The 24,598-nt window shown below is 41.4% G+C and overlaps 4 protein-coding genes across 7 annotated transcripts in view; 2 read left to right on the top strand and 2 right to left on the bottom strand.

The window, feature by feature from the left end:
• LOC126984183 (schwannomin-interacting protein 1-like) overlaps window positions 1-9,492 on the top strand; it is a 99,326-nt gene extending 89,834 nt beyond the window's left edge. For both annotated transcript variants that reach the window (XM_050837777.1, XM_050837699.1), the window contains 6 exons: window positions 3,778-3,889; window positions 4,015-4,145; window positions 4,516-4,728; window positions 5,154-5,265; window positions 5,617-5,716; window positions 6,239-9,492. In XM_050837777.1, coding sequence (XP_050693734.1) covers window positions 3,778-3,889; window positions 4,015-4,145; window positions 4,516-4,728; window positions 5,154-5,265; window positions 5,617-5,716; window positions 6,239-6,362 — 792 coding nt within the window. In that variant the 3' untranslated portion in view covers window positions 6,363-9,492. The remainder of the gene's footprint in view (window positions 1-3,777; window positions 3,890-4,014; window positions 4,146-4,515; window positions 4,729-5,153; window positions 5,266-5,616; window positions 5,717-6,238) is intronic.
• Window positions 9,493-10,200: 708 nt separating this feature from the next.
• Window positions 10,201-17,949, top strand: LOC126983930 (bystin-like). Of its 3 annotated transcripts, none has more exons than XM_050837277.1 (10): window positions 10,201-10,250; window positions 11,435-11,593; window positions 12,032-12,183; window positions 12,396-12,540; window positions 13,053-13,191; window positions 15,125-15,274; window positions 15,485-15,711; window positions 15,961-16,169; window positions 16,532-16,682; window positions 16,808-17,949. In XM_050837277.1, the coding sequence occupies exons 2-10, from the start codon at window positions 11,450-11,452 to the stop codon at window positions 16,874-16,876; spliced, it is 1,386 nt and encodes a 461-aa protein (XP_050693234.1). In that variant the 5' UTR covers window positions 10,201-10,250; window positions 11,435-11,449; the 3' UTR covers window positions 16,877-17,949. The 3 variants fall into 3 exon arrangements, with proteins under 3 accessions (XP_050693234.1, XP_050693156.1, XP_050693311.1); XM_050837199.1 differs by lacking the exon at window positions 10,201-10,250 and adding an exon at window positions 10,415-10,612; XM_050837354.1 differs by lacking the exon at window positions 10,201-10,250 and adding an exon at window positions 10,415-10,694.
• LOC126984145 (leucine--tRNA ligase, cytoplasmic-like) lies at window positions 13,198-15,117 on the bottom strand. Its single transcript, XM_050837564.1, has one exon. It carries the CDS (start codon window positions 14,828-14,830, stop codon window positions 14,546-14,548), a length of 285 nt encoding a protein of 94 aa, XP_050693521.1. The 5' UTR covers window positions 14,831-15,117; the 3' UTR covers window positions 13,198-14,545.
• On the bottom strand, window positions 17,878-22,955 carry LOC126984058 (CAAX prenyl protease 1 homolog). Its single transcript, XM_050837477.1, has 7 exons — window positions 22,719-22,955; window positions 22,364-22,510; window positions 21,789-21,992; window positions 21,405-21,500; window positions 20,642-21,088; window positions 20,124-20,267; window positions 17,878-19,871 (listed from the first exon to the last, which is right to left on the bottom strand). Exons 1-7 carry the CDS (start codon window positions 22,830-22,832, stop codon window positions 19,644-19,646), a joined length of 1,380 nt encoding a protein of 459 aa, XP_050693434.1. The 5' UTR covers window positions 22,833-22,955; the 3' UTR covers window positions 17,878-19,643.
• Between the last annotated feature and the right edge of the window lie 1,643 nt (window positions 22,956-24,598).

The following is a 24,598-nucleotide window of genomic DNA, read 5'->3' as shown; positions in this document are numbered from 1 at the left end:
ATTATTCCATAAACTGAATTCCCACTTAAGTTAAGGCGGCCGTGTGACGTTTTGCGTGTGTGCCCCCGTGCGTCAGGTGGCCTTAATGACCCTAATGACGGCGCGCGCGTACACACACACACACACACACACACACACACACACATACACAGAACATTTCTGAGACTCATAAAAGCCCATATTCTTAAGAGCGTTTAGTGCATTTATCTACTTCCTCGGGAGGGCGGAAGACGAAGGCATTGCGGATATTTTGGTGTGCTGGTTCCGTTGTCGGTGGCGTGGTGAGCCTTGCTGTGGCCGCTGCTCGCCTGTTATGCTGGTGAGCCACAACCACGCTGGCCGCTCTCTGCTGCTCGTGAGTCGTGACTTGAAAGACTTCATCGGCGCGTGACGCCTCCCGCCCGTCCCCGCCTCCTGATCGCCCCTGGGCTCCCGCTGCGCCGCCCTGCCTTCAGCCGCCGCACACCGCTTTCCGCCGCCCCAGTAGGCTATATCTTTTTTTTTTCCGCAAATTTCGCAAACATTCAACAACTGGGAATCGAGGGCGAGCAATGAAACGTGCTAGCAGCTTTTCGTGATTTATCAATAATGACGACATAGAAATAATGATGATGATGGGGATATAGCCGATAATAGTAATAATAATAATAAATAATAATAATAATAATAATAATAATAATAATAATAATAATAATAATAATAATAATAATAATAATAATAATAATAATAATAATAATAATAATAATAATATAAATAACAAATAATAACGATTGTGGTACTGGCCATTAATGTTTTGAGATCGGAGTTGCAATAGGAGGAGTAACGTGTTACTAACAGGATGATGGTGATGATGATGATGATGATATATAAAGTAAGATATAATTTTGACATCGCTTGAGGGAGTTAGATATTGTTATTTAATTTACCAGAATGTTGAAACAATAACGGACTGCTCAGCCTGAGAAAAAAGCATTAAGAAAATAAAATAAAAAACTTTGTGAGTCATCCGGCAGGTGGTGAAGGCGGTCTGAGGCGGCGGAGCAGCAGGGAACAACCCCGGCCCGGCTGCCTCGCGTTTTTCCTCGTTCACTGTACAGCGCGTGATGTTACGCACCGTGCACTCGGCTGGGTGAGGGGCTGCTTGTTTCATTATCACTATCATCATCATCATCGTAAATCATCGGTAACCTTTCGCCGGTTGAGCTGTAAGATATCACCGCACAATTAGTTAGGGTCTATTTTCAAGCCATCAGCCCCACCGAACAGTGGCCCATCGCCGCTACATAACAAAATCCGGATTATATCTGGACCAGCTGTGCGGCGCCCCTCACAGATACTACTGCGATAAATTCGCGCTAACACTTTCGTAACTGTTTTCCGGCGAAAACAAATATAGTCGCATGGGAAAAAATCATATCTTACCCAGAAATGTATAACCAGTGTCTCAGAAATAGACCGTTCAAGCCAGCCAAACGATATACTCATATTCTTGTTCCTCTCCTCCTCCTTTGTCTTTGTCGTGTGACCATATCGTTATATTATTATTATTATTATTATTATTATTATTATTATTATTATTATTATTATTATTATTATTATTATTATTATCATCATCATCATCATTATTATTATTATTATTATTATTATTATTATTATTATTATTATTATTATTATAATTACGCTATTGTTATTAACGTTTTTGTTTTTATTATTATTATTATTATTATTATTATTATTATTATTATTACTATTATTGTTGTTGTTGTTGTTGTTGTTGTTGTTGTTCCCTCACCTCATTCATCTCTCCCCCCCTTCCCCTCCTCCACTCCTATTACCGCCTCCCACCCCAAAAAAAAAGTCTGAATAGTGCCCCAAGTTTTGTGTGACAGGTCGGAGAAAAAAATAACGTCCTTGATTCCAAAAAAAAACTTGCAATAATAGATAGCAACCCATTGAAGTCGTGAGCTAAGAAGGAATCTCTGCGTAGTTCCGTGTATACGTATATGTAGGAATTAACAAGATCAACAGAATGTTGATCTTTGGAATTAACACGTGAGATCGCGAGGTAACATAGACACATGTTGTGAGCGCACTGTGTCTACGGGAAGTATTAACATTGATAATGAAATAACTACGTAACCTGTGTAGGTCTGTGCTGTCCAGGAAAACAGGTTGAACTTTGCTATGAAGGCCATTGATTTTCTTTTTGGTCGAAATATATATCGCCAAATATTTGATTCTACTTGTGTTTCAAATTTCATCACTTGATTTTTCATAATGGAACGTACTGCCGCATTGCACACACGAGGAGCATGAAAAACCCATCTATGCGTCTAGTTTCTCAGCTCCTTGGACATGGGTAGATAATGGACAGCCTTTGAGGGAACACGGGCAGCAGAAAAGTGGGTAAAATTCAGCGTGGAGGGAGTGTTGGGCAGCGGCCGCAGCGCAGCGCAGTGTGGTTGGTCACTGTCGTGTGGTGTGGGAGGCGGCGCAGGTGGGTGTCGTGGGCGGCTCAGGTCTCAAGTGTCCCAAGGGGTGGAGGACCTGCTCTCAGTCCGCTCTCGTGTGCTGCTGGACAGTGGTTGTGCGACACAGGATAAATCTGGAAGTAGAAAGTTGTGATTGTGAAGTAACGAGGAAGTCGTGAAGTAATGGAGCAAGGTTGTGTTCCAGCATGTGGCGCTCCTCACACCCCAGCCTGAGCCAAGGTTCCTTGACCATCACTAGGAAGCTGCACTGCCGCATCCTTGGCAGATATTCACCAAAGCTTTCTTGAGCTGCGGGTGTCGTGGGTCAGACTAGGAAAGAAAGGGAAGAATGGGTGAAAATATCGCCCGCAGAGCATGTTTGTTCACAGAGGACAGAAGAGTGCTATGACTGGTAATGTGACAAATTAAAAAAAGATTCAATTAACTAAGGTTTCTTGCAATTAGAAACTCATTGGCACCTTTGCACAAAGGTGACCAGTCACAACCTTATCAACATACATAATTTGTAACAGGAATAATGCATAACTTAGAAAAAATGCATGTTAACACTGTCTGAGTACTCTCAGAATCATAAAAAATGAAGTCTCAGCAGACCAGCAACAAGATAATCAGTGTGACTTTATATAGACCTTGAAAGTCCTGAAGCTCAGTCCTCCAGTAAGACTAAGAACAGACTATTTCTCTCAATCCACTGCACCAAATAACAATGTTTGGGAGGGCCATGGGATCACAGTCCCGCCAGATTCCCAGTGACGAGCGGTCACACTCATCTGCCTCTGGATTTAATAATCTCCAGGACAGCCTCGGCCTGTCGTCAGTCAACCTCAGCTCCATAAGGGAGCAAACAGCAAAGGTCTCCACTCAGGTGTTCAGTTCCCTGAAGGCAAAGTCACATAAAGTTTCTAAGCTGCTCTGGAATGAGGGAGCCAATGTGGAACCTGCTGCCGAGACCAGGGCACCATGCCCCCGCCCCACAATTCTGGAGCAGCTGAAGTGGCCCGTTCTGATTGACAACAAGCGCCAGTGGCTGCGACATGTTGGCAACAAGAATGAGGATGAGGAAGACATTGTTGATAAGTTCATTCGCGTCATCACCATAGAGGATGTAGACGAGCACCCTGAGGACACTTTCTATAACCATCCAGCAAGGGTATGCGGCAATACATATATAGATTGATTGGGCTACAGTTTAAGGCATGCCAGCACATTCCTAGCATATAAAAGTTTTTATGTGCCATTTATGTTGTCTCAGTAGTTTATTATATGTGCCATTATTTCTTTTCAGCGTCGCAATGATCGAGAGGAAATCCGCCGCAAGTTGGCCATGGGGCTGGATGAGGACCAGACCTCTGACCGGCCACACCGCAAGCCTTCACTACATTCCCGGCTTCAGAGTGGTGAGCTTCAGTCTAGATTGTATACACTCATTGCCTGTCCATGGGAAAGTCAGAAACTGTTGTTATACCAAGAAATGCAGTGACAGTCATGGGCATCAAATGAATCCTCATCTTGTTCTTTCCAGGCATGAATCTTCAGATCTGCTTTATGAATGAAACTGCAAGTGACTGTGAGAGTCAGTGCTCAGACACAGAGAGCACGCAAGACAGGGAAGGAGATGTTGAGAGAGTGTCTGTTGGATCCTCAAGCAGCAAGGTACAGTAATGTTTCTCCCCACATTCTCACTCCCTCATTCTTGATTTCTCATAAGATTACTCATTATTATAGCTGACAAATGTGTGACTGACCCACAGAATGTCCAGAGGCCACAGAAACTGAAATAGTAATTGGTTGTAAATCTTATAGCATTAAACTAGGAGGTAAAGAAGAGATCAACTTATAACTTGATTCTGCCTCATAAACACAGACATGGAATCCTTGGTGCCATTCACTACATCACTATTACCTTTTTGGGTGAGGGGAACTTTGAAGCAAGTTACATAGCTATTAAAATATATTCATTCCTTGAAATTGTCCTCAGAACATATAGTGAAAGTTTAGAATTTAATTTACTTGTCCTCCACAGTGCTCAACACCCCACACAGGCAGAAATAGTTCCTCTCAGTCTGAATCTGACCTGCGAGAGGAAAATTTCTTTGCCCGTCAAGCACAGCTGCAGCAGGAAGCTCGCCTAGCACTGGCTCAGGCCAAGGAAATGGCTCGGATGCAGATGGAGATAGAAAAACAGAATAAGAAGAAAAGCCCCATTGCTGAAGTGGTGAGGGCAAGCTTCAACAAGGTAAGAAGCTCAAAGCAATGATGGCGAGTTTTGGTTCAGGGTCTTGTCATAGCAGAAGGCCTCTCCATTTTGCATTAAAGGGACTGTGATTAATGATGTTTAACTGAGACATACAAAAGTCATTCCTGGCACCCTTGCTTGTTTGAAGAAGAGATAGTACGAGAGGCAGGCCAAAGAAGATTTATGGCAAGGTTGTGAAAAGTAACTTCATATTCTGGACCTGAGCTGAGACAAGTATATAGCAGAATAGGGAGCTGCCAATAAGATGATAAAACTGACACATACAAGAATGCATAGAGTGTTGCACAATGAAATTATCAAAGAAAAAGATGTATGGTGGAAGATTATAGTTAGATGACCCATTCCAAAATTGCATGGTGTGACAGCCCCCACTCAGCTACATGTTGCTTTTGTTGTCCTGGCAGATTGGTGTTCCATTCCCCGACAGCAAAAGAAGGATCAGCCGACAGATCTTGACGGACATGAATGTTGCGCAGCTTCAGGTTATTGTCAATGATCTCCACACGCAGATAGAAAGTGAGTGCCATTCTTTATTGTCTTCTGCTTCAACTGACCAAATATAAACTTAATTAAGAAAATTTAAAAGGAATAATTTGAAACTTGAAAATAGGTCACTTAAAAAGTATATTGAATACATACATATGAAATGATACACTTATTAAACAGAACAGGATGGTATCTAAAAATCAGATACATCATCCCATCATTACTTATTAAACATGTCAAGCAGTCTTCATTTATCATACATTTATTATCTTTCCAGAACATGCATCCTGTTCCCCACAGGATAATTTTCACACACTTTGCCATTTTTTTCAAAAGTATTTTTATTGCTAATGGTAAAAATCATGATTCATTTGTTTCCAGGCTTGAATGAAGACCTCGTAACATTCCTGATGGAGAGAGACGACCTCCACATGGAGCAGGACTCCATGCTGGTGGACATTGAAGATTTGACAAAGCACATGTAAGTCATATATGTTTGAATTAACAAACTGTGTACTTAATCTGCATTCTAAATGATACAGTGTTTGTGTTTGTTTGCAACAGACTTGTAATAATACTTTTCTTGCATAAATATATATTTCTTGAAATGGACGGCTACCATACAATATGCTGAGCCAAAAATAATGCAAAAAAGTCTATGATCTAAGACCTGAGGGAATGACCCACTTGGTGATGTTATCCTTGGATCACAATCTTTTGCCTGTATAGTTTGGCCTATTTTGGATTGTAATATCCTGCCCTCAAAGTTCAGACTCTTGAGTTGTTCAAACCAGTGGAATTTAGAAGAATAGACTATAAAAGTCTGTGTACAATAACTTTATTTGAAACACAAATCACATTAAAATTTACTAGATTTTGTAATATATTTATTATTTAGCACACACAAAGTTTGTAACTCCTCCATCTACTAATTCATTTACTATGTTGTACTTCTCTTCAAGTTTATTACTCACCTTGCTCTATTTTTTATTTCCAACTTCAGTGGTGCAAAAGAACTGAGTTTGCGAGGAGGAAGCAGCCACGAGAGCTTCAAGAGCCTGACCATCACGCCACCAGGCAAAACCAAGACCAACTCAATGAGACTAAAAGGTATTGCCAAGAAGTGATTCAGCAGCCACCCAGCAGCCCAGCGCTGCCAGGAAACATTGATAGTTGTGTGCTATTGACTGAGCATAGGGATTTGTATTATATATAGTTTCTGCTTTTCTGAGAGAGAGAGAGAGAGAGAGAGAGAGAGAGAGAGAGAGAGAGAGAGAGAGAGAGAGAGAGAGAGAGAGAGAGAGAGAGAGAGAGAGAGAGAGAGAGAGAGAATCTCTTTAATGTATACTTTTTTGTTTTCTCTGCATGGCACACCATTTTTTTCTTTGGTAAGATCTTGGGTGAAAATGTGGTTGATGAGTTGTTTAGTCAACTTGGCTTTAATTTCCACAAATCATATTATGTACATTTCCATCTTAATCACTTGAATTCAATCAGTATTCTTCCATGAAACTGAAAGCAGTTTATTTGCAGTTTACCATAAGAATAAGCTACACAAAAGTCATGGGATATTGGTATTCTATTTTGCAAGAGGTAATGATTTCATATTTTAAGCTCCATTACCTAAAATTTGTTTGTGATATTATTTGCTTAGTAAACCATAAAACTGCCAATCTGTTTTGCTCTGTGTATAATTGTGGATCCTGAGTGTCTGAAAAGACGAAGCGTCGTAACATTTAAGATGGTGACATCAAAAAGCGAATGAAATTTTCATATTAATCCATAAATGGTATGTTGCTCCTAGTAGGTATAGACACTGGTGGTGATCTGTGATAGAGTGACTGAAGCGTAGTGTAAGGTAAGGGCCTGAACACAGAGGTGGCTTACGAAGGAGCAGTAAAATTATAAGGCTGGCTACTAATGTTTACATTGCTTGCTATTACGGATGCTACGAATGCAAGCCTTCACTACACGTGTGACAACCAACTGTGGAAGAGGAATGGAGAGTTTTAAACAGGATGGCAAAACCTGTTGATGGATAGATTAGATCATGGCAATAGATTAATATAAATGTTTGTTTACAGTCAGCACTATTCTAGCAACACTGTAACACCTGGAGTTGTGGTGCTTGCTAGAATCTTCTCATTAAAGTAGTCTGCGTGAACTTGAGGTCATCTTCTGTTCCCATGCATAGTATATTACAATAAAATACTCAAGGTCACAAATTTAGTAGAAGCTAAAATTGTTTGTAGCTGAGCAGATAGTGGCAGCCAGTGGATGGCTGGCACACTTACTATAAAGAAGACTCATGGTTTTCCTTACTGTGCAACTTTCTATATTAATGTAAAAAATACTTAAATGTATAAATTGGTCTCCAGGTTACTGTGACTCAAAAATTTGCAGCATCTAGAGACTTGCATCTGTCCATTAATTATACCTTTAAGAATTACTATATTGTAATCCTGTGGCAGGTGCCACAGGTGTTTAGATTATAGTTTAGATGATTAATCTGTGGATCATAGAATTGTGTATATTATGTGCAGATTTATAAATATATTTATTTTGTCCCTATGTAAATAATTTTGCAGCTGGGTATATAATTTTTGATGTCAATCACAGTAAAGTTCACTGTATTCCGTGATTTCCTCAGCACAAAGATGCTACTGTTCTCTAGACCTTGTCAGCCCCTTGTGGCTCCAGCAGAGTTTGTAGCTTGGCGACAGACTCAAGTGCATCAGTTCAGCAACCATGACTTTCGGAAGGTTTCATTGCATGTAATGAGAGTAATATGTAGGAAGTTATCCTTCTCTGAATATACTAACTACTGGAAAGCTTGTTTGTTCTTTCCCATCACAGCTCAGCAAGAAGTGTTGTGTGACTGTACTATATCCCTCCTAACAACCATGAATTGCTTCAGTGCATAATGATATTTCATTTGTAGGTATTCTAGAGAACTACTATGGAACAAGAAATCAAGCTCCGTGTTCATAAAACTACTCTGTCAGTGGTAGAATCTTGCCATGTGATCCTCACATTGTGATCGTTTTCTTCATCCATGAACTAATTAACAGCTTTTAATGTATGTTTCTGCATTCTATGAATATATCTGAATCATGAGCATCATATGGGAAATTATAATGTGAAGGTGATGCGACTGAGACACCAATGGTGTTTCTAATTTGATGGTGGCAATGTAAAGAGATGTGGTGATGAGTTGTTGGTGTGAAGAGTGTGGAGTAAGTGTGTGTGTCAGGAACCCCGTGGAGAGTGAACAAGTAAGTCACTGGCAGGAATGGAAACAACTTAACGAGCCTCACCTGTTCAGAAAATTCTTGTGTGCTCAGAAAGTATGGCCTTTCTTGTTTGTTTTTTTCAGTTTTTGTTTGTCCTGTATAATAATAAAGTGTGTGTTTGTGCGTACTATTTTTTTTTTTTGGCAAATCAATATTCTGTGTTTGAGCCCAGTCTTCCACAGAGAGTACAAGTAGTAAGTGATGTTGCAGTGGGGGGATTTTCTTTCTTTCCCTCTCCTTTTCAGCCAAGCCTTTCATTGTGGGTTTTGAAGTGTGGAGCAGAAGGGCTGGCAGTTATTAAATGCCAGCCATGGAAGCCTATAGTAAGATGAGGCAGCTTGTCCAAACAGTGGAGGAAAAATGTTTATCGCAATGTGCTGTTGTTTACCTGGTAATGCAATGTTATACTGGTTGGTTGCTGGAACTGTGATCATTACCTGGCCTCTTACTAATGCATGTGGTTTTGTCATCGTTTTATAGATTACAAAGGTGACTAGGATATTCGTTTATGATTTCAAGTGATTGTTTTTCATTCATACCTCACATGAAAGGAGCAACACAGAGGTATTATCACTCATATTTCATGGAGTCAATGTACTTTATAGATTTCAAAGCTAATCTATTGCTGGTATGATATATAATTTCTTTTTTTATATAACGAGTAGAAGTAACAATCTGAGGACCTATTGGCAGATTTGAATGCAGTGTAATGCGGAGAGGAGAGGATCGTGGAGGCTGACTGTAGACTTAAGAAGGGGCGAATGTACTCAGTTGCAGCGATTTTGCCTCGTGTTGAGTTCCAAAGGGATAATAACAGGCTTTACTTGCTCTAACTTTACTCCTGTGAGATACATAATGTCACTCTGCCAGCACAACCCTGAAGCCTTCATGTAGAGTCCCTCAGCCTTTTATTTGCCTAACAAGGTTGCTGTACATATTTGTTTCAAGTAAAAGTTCACCCAAATTACATGGTATTTTTTTCCCTTGCATGTATAAAACTCATCAAATTACAGAGATAAAGAAAATGAAGGAAGGTTTGAAGTTGTAATTAATATAAAGAGAAGTGAAAGTATATCAGATGCATCCAAGAATTTCAGGTGAGTTTAATCATAATGTTCAACCTAAATCTGCATATAACATTTATTTAGTAAGTTCATTTGATCTTGATGGTGTAGTAAGAGAGAGAGAGAGAGAGAGAGAGAATAAGATCTATTAGAATGGTAAAAATGAAGAATAGCTGGAGGTGCCTAAGTGGGTAAGATTCCAAGCCATTATTTCCGTAGAAGAGGTTATGGCATATCCTATTTTCTTATTTCCTGCCACCCCATAGTTCCCAAGAGGTAAGTAAAGCTTCATTAAGTGTTGAAATAGGGCCACCATGAATAGAATGGGATTAATCAGGGTTAAGAGAGAGAAAAGAATAGAAATCAAGGGGAAAAAAACAATATTTTGGACGTTAGACCAACAAGATATGACGTCATATTTACATTTTCTCTACAAGGTTACGTATTGGAGCTTTGTGTTTAACTAGTGTTGGTTTTAGGAGTAATTTCAATCGATTATCAATCACACTCTTCCTTAGTTTATTTTGTTTTATTTTTTATGTACTTAGTATAATGAATCTCACTTATTATAATTATTGATGCAAAGAACACCACTACACAACCCGGGATTAGTAAAGCAGCAGCCGCACGTGGGTCGGACTCTAGCCAGGCTGAGGAGGTGAGCAAAACGCCTTATTATTACCCTTATTAACGCAGTCTTCGTGCTATTAGTGAGTAGTGACAATATAGTGTGAGAGTGTCCTAGGTAATGTGTTGTGGAGGAAGAGAAGGTTGATATAGGTCGTTGCGCCTCGTCCCCGACCCTCATTGCCCCTGGTGCAGGACCGTCGAGGACACCATTGAGCACCTCCTGCTGCACTGCCCACGCCACCACTCCCAGCGAGTGCTGCTCCGACACCAACTCCGCGCCCTGGACCTGCCCACGCTGCTGTCGGCGGCAGGAGTCCATCCCTCACGGCAGGAATCTGTCATTCGCCTCACCTGCGCCTTCCTCAGGAAGACGGGACAGCTGACGCGCCTGTGAGGACCTCACAGGACGACACCAGGGCTCATGTGATTGACTAGATCGCCGCGGCCCTAAACAACAACAACAATATAGGTCGTGGGTAATGGGGAGGGGAGGGGTGACAGATAGGCCCACTCTGGAGAGACTCAGTTCGGTTCAGTTGATGTAGCTCTTCACTTTCTGGGTGTTATTTTCCTTTTTCTTTCCTTCTTTTTCTCTCCTGTGGTTTGTCTCAGTCTGGATCTTTTTTTGTTTTTTGCTTCCTCTGCTTCAGTCCGGCAGCCAGTGACTCTGTACTCATCATATGTTCATGGCTGGCTACGGGGCGCTTGTATTTATTTATAGTGGGTTTACAGGAGTCGAACCGTGATGAGTCTTCAGCACAAGGCAAGATAAAGTAACAGGCAAAAAGTCTTCAGTCAGCTGTTGAATAAAAACAGCAAAATTCCTGCCAACCCCCGCATCATTTTAGTCACATCAGTATTGGACAGGTTTTGGGGGGATATTTACCACAATCCAGTATTCTTTCTGTTTGATGATGCACAGGGCACCAGGGTAGGTTAAAGGTCGGGGAAATAGCCTTTGCAACGCATATAATGAGGGAATGGAAATTCATTTTAGGTCCCTCTAAGTTTTTGATCGGTGGTAAAATTTTACAATTTTGAGAGTAACAATTGAATTAGCATACAGCAGAATCTCTTCGACATGTTATTTTGAGATTAATATTTTAGGGGTGATAGGATACTACCTAAGCATTGACAGAGCTAAATGAGTGTTCAAGCATATACCTAATCCTTTTAATTCTCTCTCTCTCTCTCTCTCTCTCTCTCTCTTAGACTCTCCAATCAATCATGGGCAAGGCGAAGAAACTGAAGAAGCTTGGCTCAAAGGTGTCACGGCCGGGCCCCCTTGGGGATCAGCTGGCCAGGGATGAGGTGGCCCAGCCAACAGGGCGCAAGAAGGATCGGCCACTCAGGAAAGATGGTGATGAGGAGGTGTGTATTAGCCTAATCATTGTATATTTCCTTATAGTACTTTATTTTCTCCCATATTTGACCTAAACCTGCCAAGAGGAGAGTATTCAGAAACCTTGTTAACCTAAATTTATCACTCCTTTTGTTATATTCTGTTATTGTTCTTGTGGGATCAGTGTTGGTCTTTTTTTTTCAATTTTGGTTTGCTGTATCTGAAAAAAATATTACATAATAAGGTTAGACTAAATATCATTAACCTTTATGTATGATAAATTTATGATATTTAATTTGATTGGGTTAGGTTATTTTGTGTAAAATCTAGAAGAATTTGATCACAATATTTCCCCATTTCCCTTTCATAGCATTAACTTAGTCAATGTGTATTCCCAGAATGGTAATGTCATTTATGCATGATTAACATTATCTTATTCGTATGTTTGTTTGTCTGTTGTCCTATAGTTCGTGGAGGGCCAGATGGGCCGCACCATCCTGAAGCAGAGTCTGGCCCAGCTGAGGGAGGTGCAGGAGGAGGAGGCAGAAGAGGCCATGGCAGCATTGGATGATGGAGAATTCCCTCCACTCGAGCGGCCGGCACACAGGGAGAAAAAGAGGTATGGACAAGCCACTTAAAGGACCAAACCAAACTTCACTGTACAGATTTATGTTTTACTCAATATATCCAAACTACACTCATGAAACGAATAATTACATCTCGGTATGATGGCTTCTGCTTGTTCTTTGTCATAATAGTACAGAATTAGGGCCATTGTACCTAATATACATCTGATTAAGGAATATTCAACAAAAAATTCTTTACTCTCAGACCTGCCGTTAGTCTAAGCTCAAAGAAAAAAGGTGGCAGCGGGAGTGATGACAGCAGTGATGAAGATGACGAGGATGTGGATGAGACCTCAGCTGCTGTGCCCCAGAACACTGATAAGATGGTGAAGGACTTTGAGGATGAACTGGTGAGTGTGCTGTGTGGGAGGTACAATATTATCTATCTAGTAGGAAGGTAGTAGTGGTGGGCATTTTGTTATTGTTATTTTAGGTGTGTATTTGTGTGTTTACATATTTTATTTTGTATATTCATTTTGTTTTGTTGTACCCATTGTGTATGTATTTATTTACCCATAAAAGTGTCTATTTTATGTAATTCTCCATGTCTTTGAATTACGTATTAGTTTAGGTAGAGAAGATTTTTTATTTCAGTAGATAAGCAGGATATTATAAAGGCACATCATGACTTCTAATGACAATTAGGAAGGACACTTGTCTTATATATCTGGATTTGTATGTCTCTTTGAAATTGTGGATAAGGCTGATCGTATTATGTGAAATAGTACGTATATATATAGTCAAAGGTAATATGCACAAACCACTCTCCAGACTTAGAAACAGTTTTAAAAAAGTGGAAATACCAAACACTAAACCAGCTGTATGCACCACCTAAAGCTTGCACACTTACCTTATGTTCCAGAAACTGGCAAAGGAAGACATGCAGATCCTGGATCACTTCATGAACAAGGATGCAGCACCCCAGAGGAAGCTCGCCGACCTCTTCAGGGACAAGATCACAGAGAAGCAGACTGAGATACAGTCACATGTGGATGCCAGCAGTGAGTAAAGGAATTTTTATGGTAAATTTGAAGACCGGCCAAGGTAAAAGTAAAAAGCACCACAACACACTGCTTCCCAAAGAAGACACAAAGGACACAAAGAAAGAACAAACAACAGCAGACCTGCTGGTCCTTACGAGGCTATTTGTGACAAGCTGCACTAACTATCTAATCAAAGGTGGAAGATGAAGGACAGCAAAGGCGAAGGCTCCTCCCCACCCCCCATCCCTCCAGCCAAAGCTGGCAGGAAAGGAAAAAGAACCATGCAGCATGGAAAAACTGCATAGAAATTATGTAGGAAAGAGGAAAGAACTACCATTACTGCTACCACTAACCGGGCGATAAAAGCAGGCAAGGACACCAGTATTTGAAAAAACTTAACGTTATTACGACAATGAGTAATATCTTAGTTGCTGGTTGGATTCAAAATACTTGTCTAATCTATTCTTGAAGGCTGTAACTGTTGTACTATCAACGACATCACAGGGTAGAAAGTTCCAAACATTAACAACTCGATTGAAGAAGAGTTTAGCTTCGTACGATGGGAATCTTTTACCACTTATCTTCAAATTGTGATTTCTTCTTGTTCTATTTGATCGATCAATTGTAAAGTAATCTTCCGCATTAATATCACTGAATCCTTTAAACATTTTAAACACTTCTATTAGATCGCCTCGCATTCTTCATTTGATAGGCTGAATAAATTTACTTCTTTAAGCCTTTGTTCATATGATAAATTTCTCAACCTAGGAATCATCTTTGTTACTCTTCGTTGAACCCATTCCAACTTTTCTATGTCTTTTCTGTAATAGGGAGACCAAAACTGTACACAGTACTCTAGACGGGGTCGAACCAACGAATTATACAGTTTTAATATTACTTTTTCCGGTTTATTGTTAAAGACTCGTCCGATGAAGCCAACCAATTTGTTTGCAGTTTTAACTACCTCTGAACAATGCTGACCGGGCTTTAAATCGCTTGATATAGTGATTCCAAGATCCTTTTCTTTAACTACTGCAGAAACCTATGAGTACAATTAGCTATTTCTCAACACCTCAGCATGCCTTAAAACCTCTATAAAGCTGAATGTTTTCTGTGATTGGGGTAAAGATAAACTTAAGTAAGGGATCAAAATAATCTATCTGCTAATGCCCCAGATCAGAGATAAGAAGGATCTGCATGCTTACAAGTCCACAATCTTGAATTAGCACTGTGTATCAACTTAACAAATATAAATAAATTGATGTGCTAATATATATTTCATAATACTGGAAATGACACACAGGAGGCAGTAAAAATGGATTAACATCTTAATAAAAAAATAAAAGAAGATAGCAGTATGTCTTGCAGTGCACTAAAAAAACAGTACACTAAAGGTACCTGTGCAGTGAAGGCCGAAGGGGAAGAGACACTTCTTGCCCTTCAGATAATGATAACCCACGGCAAACTCACACTTGCTGAGGGTGAAGGTGTGGCCCAGGTGGAGTCTGCCGTTCATATAGGGGTACGGGGAGGTGGCCAGGTACTTCTCGGACGTCCCCTTGGCCAGCACATCCTCCTCAAACACCTTGGCCTCCTCCCAGAGCTGCTGTATCTGCTGCTCCACCGACTGCAGCTCCAGCAGCTTCTTGTGTGACATCGTGGCGTTGTTGAAGGCTCCACGGGTTTATTTGAGCAGTGGCAGTGTCCAGGGTGCCAAAAACACCTGAGCTTGAAGGGAAGGTGTGTGTTTGTCACCTCCTCCCTGGCATTGGATCAAGGGCTAAAAACTGAAAAATGCCTGTCATATGCTGTTCATAGAAAGATAGAAGGACATACTATAAAAGAATAATCATATGCAGGTGTCTAGGAAATATTCACATCACAGGAATCATAATTACATATAGTACTACACATTTATCAGTTCTCACTCCTACTCATCTCCCCCACACAGGTGTCCAGACGGTAACAGTGTCCCCAGAGGTGCAGGAGATGTGTGCCGAGGTGGGCAAGATCCTGGCAAAATACCGCAGTGGCCCCCTGCCCAAGATGTTCAAGGTGATCCCCAAGATGCGCAACTGGGAGGAGCTCGTCTACCTCACAGGTGAATGCTGCGTTTGGGGTTGTGGATTCTGGTTTAGGTGTGGACAAATTTACCCATATTTTTTCTTTCCTAACTTCCATCAAACTACCATTATGATTTTTTTCTGCCTTTTTATATTCCCATGATGCACCTTGCTCTTTTGTGTTGAGTTTGCATCGTTCCTTTGGTGATCCTCCTCTCATGTGTGCCATGTCCATCTCACCCCCACAGACCCCGACAAGTGGTCAGCGGCAGCAATGTACCAGGCAGTAAGGATATTCGTGAGTAACTTGAAGGAGGCAATGGCGCAGCGCTTCTTCAACCTGGTGCTGCTGCCACGTGTGAGGGACGATATCTCTTACTACAAGCGGCTCAACTACCACCTCTACCAGGCTCTCTACAAGGCCATGTTCAAGCCTGCTGCTTTCTTCAAGGGTGTCCTGCTGCCCCTCTGCATGGTAAGTCCCTCCCTTCTGTATGCTTATTTCTGTGTTAAGGAAGACTGGCCAAGTAAGGTAAATGTAAAGTTTGAGGCTTATGCTAACCTGCACATCTCCACTCCATCCATTGATCTTATCCTTGGCCTCAAACTTTCAATATTGGAAATCATATTCTTCCTCACACATTAATTTCCTCCTTCTTGCACATATTTCCACACATCTTTTTATGCTACTCATCATCTTCTTCATGTTCCCTTTCACCTACAGTCTGGAACATGCACCCTTAGAGAAGCCATCATCGTGGGCTCTGTCATCGCCAAGATCCACATCCCCATCCTCCACTCAGCCGCCGCCATCCTCAAGATCGCGGAGATGGACTACACTGGGCCCAACTCCATCTTCCTCAGGATATTCTTTGATAAGAAATATGCGCTGCCCTACAGGGTGATCGATGCTTGCGTTTACCATTTTCTGAAGTAGGTAGCATTGTTGTTTTATTGAACTTAAGTGTGTGAGGGCATCTTCACTTTTGGCTTTCATGTCGTAGATCTTTGCCTGTAAATTATATATCCCAGAACAGGAAATGAGCATGATGATGATAAAGACGAATGCAATAATTGACTTTGATAGTTTAGATTTCATATTTCAAACTCTTCAGTGGTTTTCTTTTGTCCCTAAACCTGCTTAGTGTTTGAAATTGTCACGGGAACGATGGTGAATATGGTAATTGTGCTGCTGGTTAGATCAAATTAGGTAGATGTTCTTTGCAGTTGTTGGTAATGCTTTCCTGAGTGAAGTGATGGTATACACATGGTGACACCCACCCTCCACACGGCAGGTTTGAGCATGACCGGCGTGAGTTGCCCGTCCTCTGGCACCAGGCGCTACTGACCTTCGTGCAGCGCTACAAGGAGGACCTCAGCAATGACCAGAAGCAGTCCCTCCTCGATGTGGTCAAGTTCCACACTCACTACACCATGACAGCGGAGGTGAGTGTGCATGAGATATCACATCCTAAGTTTTCAGTTACTATACAGGTAAAATAAGCAATAAGAAAGTCTCACACCACAAGAAATCAATCATTAGTGATGATGTTTATAATTTCTCCCTACAGATAAGACGCGAACTGATGAACTCCAAATGCCGGGGAGAAGACGACACCACGATGGCTGTTGATGAGTAGAAGTCTGAACATTGGGGCTTTGCACTCACCTGTAAGCTCTGAATGTTGAACTTCACCATTTTATATATACATTTTTATGCAAACATCATTATTACATGTTGGGGCAGTGGTCATGTGGGATGAGTAGTCAGTCTTCTTGTCTGTCTATATAGCTATGACAGCCTTTTAGTTCTGGAAACTGCCCACCGAGGTGACAACATAGACCGTTTTCCTGTATCTAACACAAACATTGGCTGTTGTCCCCACATACAGGCTCGGCATTTGAGGATGCAAGCCTAAGTTGGTATAATCAATTGCATCTCAGCTCTCATAATTCTTTCCATTAACCATATGATCCTTCATTTTACCATTGTTTCTCTTTCTCTTACTTACTTTTACTTTCTTACAGGAGCTGCCTTGCATAGGCCTACTAGCCTCTTGCAGACTCCTTATGTTCTAATGTGTTTGCACAGCTTCAGTTCTCATAATTCTCTGCACTGTCCCTTTGAATTGCTTTCCTATTATTGTTTTCTCTTGTTTTCGCATCTTTGCACAGAACTACTGAGTCACTAAAACTTTTCTTCGTGATTCCATTTCTTTATTATTTTTTTTCCAGCTCTGCTCTTCACATTAGCCAGGGAAGATTTGCATACCCAAGTTTAGATCTTTATTCCTATATTGTCTGTCCTGCATGATATTCCTGAGCATTCCCATCTTTCTTTCCTCTGTTTAACCTTACACTATCTCATCAACAGTTAGTTCTTTCACTCCTAAAGCTTTAAGGACACAGGGAGGGTCACTCTTCCCTTTCTTGTCTGTAGCATACTTCATCAACAGTTGAGATTCATTTGTTAATTAACGAAAATGTGTGTGTGCATGTGTATGCGTGTTTATTTTGTGTGTATGTGTATGTTATTCTGGGTAAAGGGGAACATTTAGAGGGAAAGAGGGAGGGAGAATGGACTGTCAGCAAAGTTTTGGCATTACATATAAGGATCATTGTATGAAGTGATAATAATAAGCAGATTACAAATATTTATTAAATTTGACCCTAACAGCATTTGTAAAGATATATAAAAAATGCTTGTGCTCAATCTATTGGACTTGTACTTCCCTTTTCTCAGATGTATTACATGAAGACCCTTACACTAGAGGGTAACCAGAGATTTAAAAGTCATCCACTCAGAAACAGGTCACATTATCTGTCTTTGTCCTCTAACCTGTCACCCACTAGCTGAAGAGGTAAAAAGGTGATTTGAGAATCCCCCCAAAACTAGGTAGCAATAACCATGTAGCTCTGCTAAGGTTACAAGAGAGTGCTACCTCTCTCATTGAGAAGCTGCAGTGAGCTGGGATTGATCTGGCAGTCTCTCAGTCGCCAGCCAAGCACCAACCCACTGAGCTGCCCGGCCTCCATGGCTGAAGAGGTAACTTGTGCCTAGTTTTTACCAGTTATTGTGCTTAGTACAGGAAACAAGTTTGAGAGCAAAAAACTTCCCTATTTACCAGTTGTACTTTGGTCTGTTTGATCAAATATTTTGTAAGCTTTGCATCTAAGCATGCACAGCCCTCACAGTCACCATGTAGTATGTCTTAAGTTGTTCTCTCAGTGATCAGTGTTTAAACAAACTATAACATGAACAGCAGGAAGATGTGTGCTTCTCAGTGATTGTTTTTTTAATAACTGTTCCCTACTGTCAATTTAGGTTGCTCCTGAGCAGCCACTTTCTCAGAGGTCAACCTGAGTCATACAAAAGACTCCATGAAGGAAATTATGAAGAGACCCTGAGCATGACCTCCCAAGGCTGGGAAATGTTAGAATTCTCACTTGCTGGCCAATTTTTTGTTTATAACTATCTACTTGATGCCCTGCACAATACTCTCACACAGGAAGAAAAACAGTAAAGCAAATGAAGAAAGGAACTACAGGTCAGACAACACACACTCATACAAACATGCTCACACGTTTGGTAAGAATCACATTCTGTCGACTAAAGTTGTGGGAGCAACTATAAAAACTTGGTTTTGAACATTGTAGTTTCACTAAATCATCTTCCATTGTCAAAAAATAATCACTAAACAAATCTCTCCACATATAATTGATTACATACTAAAATCAATACACAAATAAACCCCTGAAATTATATGTAGTAACCCTTGAGGGCTGTCAGGTAATGCTAAAAAGATTCAGGAGTACCCAAGATTACAAGATATGTCTTTGTGTGCACTCAGAGCACTGCAAGGCAAGAGATACTTAAAGAATGCCCTTGAACACTAAACATGCAAATGTCCTCTAGGATGCAGAGAGAGAGAGATAGAGCTGTAGGCTTGTCAGATAGGAGCACTAGCAAAAAGAAAGACCACAGGTTTCCGAGCACCACAATAAAGAGACACAGATCCAGGGCACCAGTCGTAGAGACACTGATGCAGGAGACAAAGACATTCCCACTCATAAAGGAGGAGTCTCTTGAGAAAGGGGGAGAAATAGAGTGCAAATCTACATGCCTGCCAGTCTTGAAGGGTTAGCCAATGACTCCTACCTATCTGATGATACCTCACCCCAGAATAACAATAATAAGCATGTCTCCCCTAAACCCTGCCCCAGCATTCCCCTGATCCTGCCTCACCAGTTTAAGAGATGAAAAAAAAAATTCTTGCATAACCTAACATCACAACTAACCCATACACTGGAATTCATAGAAATGAACAACAACAACAAATCATATAGACGCTGAATCAAATGGCGGTGCTGTCCTTGGTGACTCTCGGGGTGTGTGTCACAAATCGTTTAGTCCTCCTTTGGTTTGCCCTCAAGAGCCCTGATGCGCTCCAGGATAGGTGGGTGGGAATGGTGCCAGGCCGAGTACAGTGGGTCGTACACAGGGAAGCCCAGGTTGTCCTCGTTGAGCTTGATGAGAGCCATTTTCAGCTTCTCCGAGAACCCAAGCGCTTTAGCGAATGAGTCGGCCTGGAACTCATTGTAGCGACTGAACATTGTCAGGAGGAACTGCAGGATCTGGAAGGAGAGTTGTGTGTGTCAGTAACAGTCTGGGAGGAAACTAAAACTCATATTCATATCAGCACCTCGTTTGCCGGTTTGAAAAGCCTTGTTGATTTTCATATACTGTTTTATGATCAGGGAAGGACGTTGCAGAATTTACTACTGAAGGAGATGAAAGAATGAAGCTACTGGTTAACTCTTGGATTAGTAAGTTGAACAGAATAAGGGTTACAATGTTTTCATGAATTAGCAAAGGAAGGTCCTCACCTCATTGTACGGAGCAAAGACGTATTGCATGACTATGAGGAGACCGATGAAGGCTGGCTGGCTGTGGTTGAAGCCGAAGGCACGGTACAGCGGTGAGTACTTGTACAGTGACCCAAAGACGGTGAACACCAGGAACAAGTTAACCTGACAGGTGAAAAAAAGCATGTGAATGAATGTGGGGCACTCATCACCTGAATAGGACAGGCCAGAGATACATGTCCAGGGGTAAATGAAAATATCAATCCACCTTATTTAAACTCTTTATGACTCTGTGGTCCCTTTAGTCCACACAGCAAGTCACAGAGCAGTAAGTGAGCGGAGGGTGCAGAAGGGAGAGAGGAGACTATGTAAGGGATGAACTAAGGAGAGGAGAAGAAATATGACTTGCCATGTAGAAAGAGGGCTACTGAGTCTTTTAAGATATAAGGTGGATTGATATTTACTGTTAACTGTACCTAACTCCAATAGTACTTGTATATATATAACCTCAATAGTACATGGCAGAGAACTATCCTTGCCTGGAATATCACAATGCCCTTCAGCACGTGGTTCAGCTTCCAGTGCCCCAGCTCATGGCCCAGCACTGCCAACACCTCGTCTGTGCTGCACCCTGTCTTTTTCTCCTTGCCTTCCGTGGGCTTCTCTGCCTCGGTGCCCTCCTCATTGAGTGGAGTGTAATCCTCAAGCAGTGTGTCATACAATACAATGCGCTTGTTCTTGAAAAACCCATAAAAGTAGGCATTGCTGTGTGCCGAGCGCTTGGAGCCCTCCACCACGTAAAGCTTGGTGAGGGGGAAGTCTATTTGCTTGGCCAGCTCCTCAATCTTGGTACGCAGGTCACCTTCAGGGAGTGGCGTGTACTTGTCAAAGAGTGGGGCAATGCAGCTCGGGTAGATGGTCATGAGGAACATCATGACAGCTGTGGTGAAACCCCAAAGATACAAAAAGAAGTAGTCTCCACCAGCCTGTAGGGAAAAACAACAGGAGGCTTCAGTGATCATTCAGACCAAATGGAAAAAAGACTACACCTACTAAAGGAAATCTATAACCATAATACTGAGGCTATGCAATGAAGAGATGGTAATTATTTATGGCAAACTGGTAGATTTAAAACATCAATGAAAATAAACAACCACCACAGACTACTTCTAGAGGTGTAAAATTCAATGATGATGAAGACATTAAACTATATTCATTTAGGCACACCATCTATTACATATGATTGATCCCTGACAGAGCTGCAGCACTGTGAAAACAAGGACACCATATCCACCACCATACCTTAATGATGTAGACGAGGGAGGAGACAACAGGAGCAGAGATGGCCTGTGACACAATGAACTTCTTGATGTTGTCCTTTATGAAGAAGCCCGGCGTCTGTCAGGGAGATAAAGCACCAGTCTTAGGGAGAATAATCAGCATTCTTACACAAAAAACATAAAACCTGGATACTCTCGAAAAATATTAATTCATAAGCTAACAAAAATGTAGAAAGTGTTGCATTGAAAAGGAATTTAGATTTCCTTCTCTACTCACCTATCCTTCACTTTATTATCTTTACTTTCTTCACCAAAATTTCCTTACATTTTATCTCCTTTAAACCCTCACTTAATTCCACCAAATGACCGTGTACACATCCATCATTCCTACTTCACCTCCACGCACCTGTTTGTTAAAGCCGTGTTTCTGCTCCACTTTGAAGGTGAAGTAAACAGACCATGGCAGATTGATGAGAGTAGAGAGGAGGGAGCGAAGACCCACAAACACCACGGTCTGGGGGATCTCAGCACCAGCGGACATGCCCAGCCACTCCGCCACCTTGCCCGAGGCTGCCCACAGTGCTGGATATCCTCCAAACACCATCACACCCTGTGGTAAGATTATTAGTTTTGTAGACTGAATACGCAGTTAATTTCAAGAATATTATTGTTGTCATTATTGTTGTTAGTACTTTCAATGTTATAAGATTGCAGCTAGATTTAATTTGACAAGTGAGCATCAGACTGCCAAATTAGATGGGAGGACATTTTTTATCACCAAACATGAATCTGCCAAACAAAGTAACCAAACTAGAGGGCTTACTGATCAAATAATCTGTACACCAACACACATTCAGACAGTTACCAAAATATTCTTATAAATGTACTAGTGCCACAGACTGCAGGCGTGTTGATAAGTTTGGGGTTTCTTCCATGTGGAACCAATCCTGGTAACAAATCAAGACTCAAAAGTGAACTCACTGTGCCAATTATCTGGTCAAAGGCCCCGGAGATGAGGCTGAAGTTGCTCTTGTCTATGCTGTATGCTCTTGCTTTGTCATAGGAGTCCTTCTCCATGATGTCCTTCAGCTCCACCGGCGGCTCCTTCTTCTCCCGGTACACACGCCTCTGTGGACATGACCCCATCAGATGTACCCTACCTAATGGAGGGCTTCACCCCCCCCCCTAGACCCCCTTCTATTTTCTGAGTCATTAATTAATTACCACAATGCATTCATGGACCAAAATAGAATCAATAATTTAAGTATTAGCCGAAACATTATCCGAAATCGTATAACATCACCGCCAGCTTGCCACAGGCCGGCCCTCCACCCACCTGTCTGTAGGCCAGGTACTCCTCCCACATGTAGGTCGCCCACGAGAACCCCAGCACGCCCACGAAGATCTTGCCCTCCCATGTCGCGAAGTCCGGGATCGCCAAGGAAATCATCGTCTCGGGGGCTGCTTCCTCTTCCTTCTTCTTCTTCTTCTTCCTGCAACACTTCGCCGAGAGTTTGTTTACCTTCGGCGTCTACGGCCCTCCTGCCTCCTCCTCCTCTTCTTGTGTCCCCTTGATGGTTCTGTATATGGTTTTAAGTGCCTCGTAGGTCAGGATTTTTTTGTAGCAATTGGTCTAGTTTGTTAGTTATATTTTTCCACTTTGTTTGGGAGATGTTTGTTTACGCTCGTACTGTCTTTTCTTCTTGTTTACGATTGATTGATTGATTGATAGTACACTTGTTCTTCAGTCGCTTTACAGTTTTTTTTTTCTTCTCCTCCCTCTTTACGTATACACTTCCTTTTCAGTCTTTTTTATTTTCTTCTTCTTCTTCTTGCTTTTCAGTCGCTCCTCATTGTCTACTCACTAATTTCTCACTATAGGGTTATTATAATTTGCACTCGTTAACTAATTTTCACTCGCACTGTCTTGATTACACCAATATTTCACTTCCCTATTCCTTATTTCACGTTTCTTTCGTTTTATTTCCTGATTTTTCTTCCATTCCTTCCTTCCTTCCAGACTCGCCAGACCCTCCAACGCGTGGCCGGCTGGAACTCGCACTGTGATGCTAATGTACAGAATCACGTATTATTTGTAGCAAGGAATGTAATCAAGCTACGGAGAAAATATATACCTACTGTTCCTCTCATGAATGGACTCTGGTCAAAGTATAGTAAAGAGAAGCATATTCACCCCAAAAATACTTAACTTTGTCTTTTCTCTTGCTTGGCTATCACACTTAACTTTACCTGAAGATGTAATTAATTCTGTATCTTATTTCTTTCTTAATTGAAACCTACGATTTGTGTCTCATTTATGCGGGTCATGCTCTTGAAGTTTGTGAGAATAATATTGGCTTTAAATGAGTATCCTAAAGAAACCAGATCACCAAGCATAAATGGTCCAAAAACTCGTGAAGGAGAGATTTGCCACGTCAGTATGATGAGGTATTGCACTGCACGACTGTACGGTGTAACAGCACTACGTACATTATATACGAGGATATAATGATCTTGACATGCTATATATAGTTAGTTAGCCATGGAAGTAAATTTAGCTTAACCTAAATGGTGGCGATAGAAAATCATATGGCTTGAATATGCTGTGAGTGTATATGATTTAAAGCTAATCTGAGCCATATGCAGCCTATCTTATTTGACAGCGTAGTTGAGGAATATATATCACTTATACTATCCGCAGACCCCCAGTTATGAGTACACCATTACAGATATCACTGGTGCTTCATAACTACTGCATCTTGCACGATTATGCTTATGGTGCCTCGCAAGGGTTATGTTATTCGTCTCCCCAGTAACAAATAGGATATGTATGGTTGTGTGATTCCGGCAGATAATTTATTCGTACCCAGAGTTCACCATCATCAGCTGTGAATAGTTGACGTGGCAGAAGCAGTCTAGCAGTTGTGTATTTATCTAACTATTGAGCTTCTTTAATCACCATTCCCTGGTTAGATCGTTATATTTCCTTGTCTGCAATGTGTACTGCCGCCTAACCATTTTACGCGACTGGACTTGTTCTTGGGGTGCTATACTATTCTGGCTGACATAATAGGTGCATGATATTATTTATGGAGTACACAGAGGTCAATGTATCGATTGTTACACGTGTTCTAACTTCCCGAGGTTCGTCTGACAGCGGCGCGGACATCTCATCACTTGGCGGCCCCTCATTGGCTGCTCAGAGGCGGCAACATA

The sequence above is a fragment of the Eriocheir sinensis genome, chromosome 1 (genome assembly GCF_024679095.1).
Source record: "Eriocheir sinensis breed Jianghai 21 chromosome 1, ASM2467909v1, whole genome shotgun sequence".
Lineage (NCBI taxonomy): Eukaryota > Metazoa > Arthropoda > Malacostraca > Decapoda > Varunidae > Eriocheir > Eriocheir sinensis.
This window is presented reverse-complemented; position numbering and strand designations above follow the sequence as displayed.